This window comes from Silene latifolia, chromosome X (genome assembly GCF_048544455.1).
Source record: "Silene latifolia isolate original U9 population chromosome X, ASM4854445v1, whole genome shotgun sequence".
NCBI classification, from domain to species: domain Eukaryota; kingdom Viridiplantae; phylum Streptophyta; class Magnoliopsida; order Caryophyllales; family Caryophyllaceae; genus Silene; species Silene latifolia.
The window spans coordinates 10,108,769-10,111,298 of NC_133537.1; the positions used below are offsets into that span (position 1 = coordinate 10,108,769).

At 35.5% G+C, this 2,530-nt stretch overlaps 1 protein-coding gene across 2 annotated transcripts; it reads right to left on the reverse strand.

Annotated features, from left to right (window-relative positions):
* Positions 1–865: 865 nt before the first annotated feature.
* Positions 866–2,288, reverse strand: LOC141621202 (uncharacterized). Of its 2 annotated transcripts, XM_074437863.1 has the most exons (4): positions 1,949–2,284; positions 1,753–1,863; positions 1,215–1,295; positions 866–1,082 (listed from the first exon to the last, which is right to left on the reverse strand). In XM_074437863.1, exons 1-4 carry the CDS (start codon positions 2,201–2,203, stop codon positions 1,008–1,010), a joined length of 522 nt encoding a protein of 173 aa, XP_074293964.1. In that variant the 5' UTR covers positions 2,204–2,284; the 3' UTR covers positions 866–1,007. The 2 variants fall into 2 exon arrangements, with proteins under 2 accessions (XP_074293964.1, XP_074293965.1); XM_074437864.1 differs by lacking the exon at positions 1,215–1,295 and having other exon boundaries at positions 1,949–2,288.
* Between the last annotated feature and the right edge of the window lie 242 nt (positions 2,289–2,530).

Sequence of the window (2,530 nt, forward strand, 5' to 3'; positions counted from 1 at the left end):
CAATCCTCAACGGAATATGGCAGTCTCTCCTTCCGGGCCTTACTCCAAAAACCAACTCTCAGGATGATCTTCTCCTTCATATGCGGCCAGTCAGGGGTTTTTTGTTCAAAAATAATCGTGTTCCTCAATTCCCAAAGACTAGTAACGACCGCAATGAAAAAAGCGTCCCAAACTTTTCTCTCAAAACCTTTCAGGTGCGAGTTATTCCAAACTAAAAATGCCTCATCAATTTCCAAAGGCCAAACCCAGTCCAACCCCCAATCTGCACAAACCTCATTCCAGAGTTCCCACGAGAACTTACAATGGAGGAAAACATGGTTAATCGTTTCCAGGCACGTCCCACAAAATACACAAGTTACCTCGGCCGCACTCAAAGCTTTCCACTTGAGTATCCTATCCTTTGTATTTAGTCTTTTCCCATGATTGCCCACAACATTATTTCATACCGTGGGGGAGCGAGCCCTTTCCAGACATGACGGAACCAAGGCTTACTATTATCCTCCTTGTATTTCATATCATAAAAAGCTTTCATAAAAGAATTAGCAGTGAACGTACCCACTGCTAATTCTTTTATGAAAGCTTTTTATGATATGAAATGAAATTTATTTATTCATTGAGGCCACATTTTTCGATATTGAACAGGGCCACGGAAACTCATTGGCCGCCCCTGCCGATAAGTGCCTTTATTACATTGCATTAGTAGCAAGTATTAACACAAAAAACATTCCATAATACAAATGGTTTAAATTCAAGTGTTAATAGCACTTCCACTAAAAAAAGAATATGAGAATAAAAATTAGTTCAAGTGCTAAGAGTTCACTTATTCTAACCATGAATTTTGGGATTTCGATTCTCACCCACGTCATAGAGTATAATGCATATGTAATTCACATTTGTCAAACCAAACCAAAAAAAAAAAGTTACATGAAGCACACTAAATAAAGTCAACCCTTGTAGTTTTATGGTATGATCAGAGAGTCAATGATGTATGGATTATTGTTATCTCATTATTTTAATGATTCAATGTGCTTGCTAAGCTCTTCCAACTTCTTCATTCTTAGCTTCTCACTTTCACCCACCATCTGTCAAATCAGAATTTTCAACGTTAATTCAATGTAATATCGTCTCATATAATAATTACTACAATGGTTAATAGTTAATACTATGAAAATATTATTGGTATGAAATAAAAACCTTATTTTTGTTACTTTTACCTCCATTAATTTTGCAACTAGTAGAGCTTTTTCCTTGCTCTTTTCATTGAATGCATCTAGGAGTTCTTTGTATTCTCTTTCCTGATCAAAATCAATTGATCGATTACAAATGTATGTTGCACAAATCATAGAATAAGATCGTTTTACAGTGTGAGACGGTCCTTTTATTGATTAATTAGACACGTTCTTTTGACATATTAGTATATACTTCGTACTATATGTCTATATATTTGACAAAAACACATATAAGACCTTTGTAGGTATACAACGAGTTGGACCATTGTGTCACGTCTCACGTGTACCTCATCTTGTTAATGAGTTGATAGTATTATTGAATTTATAAAACGGTCTTATACAGGACTAACCGAACCATTAATATAGCTCTTTTTCTTAGCTCTTTCATCTAAGTACCATAGTCTGAAACTCGTCTTTTATCTTTGACCATTAATTTCTCTACATACATTATAGAGAGAAAAAGGGTACGACTATTTCACATTGTAAAACCATCTCGCGCAATAACAAAATGTGATAGTGTTACCTTTTTCTGGCATGTTATTCCAAGAGGCTTGAGCTCTTTATTAACCGTATCAATCCTCTTTCTCAAAAGCGCAACTTCCTTCCTCATTGGGTCTTGTAAAGCCTCAAGTTCCTGATCAATAAACAAATTCTTATTTGAGACGGAAATAAAGTCGCATTTTGAAACAGACAGAATAATAATATTAATGAAATAGTACCTCACGAATTTCTGCAAGGCGTTTAGACTCTTCTTCAACACGGCCTAACTGAGCCTCAACGCGATCTCTAACCGCCATCTTCTTCTTCTCGATTTCTTCTTCTTTTGCTCTAAAAGACGATAACACAGACCGAGACATCTCGTCATCCTTGTCGTCTGAAGTAGGACTACCAATGAAACTCATTGCACCTGAATTTTTCATTTTGCTCACTTGGGTTGGTTGCTGTTCCCACATCATTTGCTTCTCTGTTGTCATTGCTTTAAATGTCGTATTTTCGCAACTGAATTCTGATCAAGTTGAAATAAAATTGAAGCAATATATCACACTTCTGTTATATATATATGTATATGAACAAATGGATTAATGGACAAGGACTTTAACCAAACTTCCTACATTTTTGTAAAGAAAAGTGAAAGTTCAGCAATTTCCAACCTTTTTCTGAGGCAGGTTTTACTGTCAAGCCCCCAATATTTCCTTTTTAATTCTTTCTTTTATTGATTCTTTACATTTGATTAAAATACTCGTCACAACTGATTGAAAACGTAAAGAAACAGAAGAGACGGAACGAGTAGCAGATCTTAT

What these genes read in the sequence shown, in the direction of transcription:
- LOC141621202 (XM_074437863.1), bottom strand. Translation starts at nt 2,203, where the DNA reads ATGACAACAGAGAAGCAAATGATGTGGGAACAGCAACCAACCCAAGTG. An exon ending in GAATAACATGCCAGAAAAAG is followed by an intron (nt 1,296 to 1,752) that starts GTAACACTATCA and finishes GATTTTGATCAG; the next exon opens with GAAAGAGAATACAAAGAACT. An exon ending in TAGTTGCAAAATTAATGGAG is followed by an intron (nt 1,083 to 1,214) that starts GTAAAAGTAACA and finishes CTGATTTGACAG; the next exon opens with ATGGTGGGTGAAAGTGAGAA.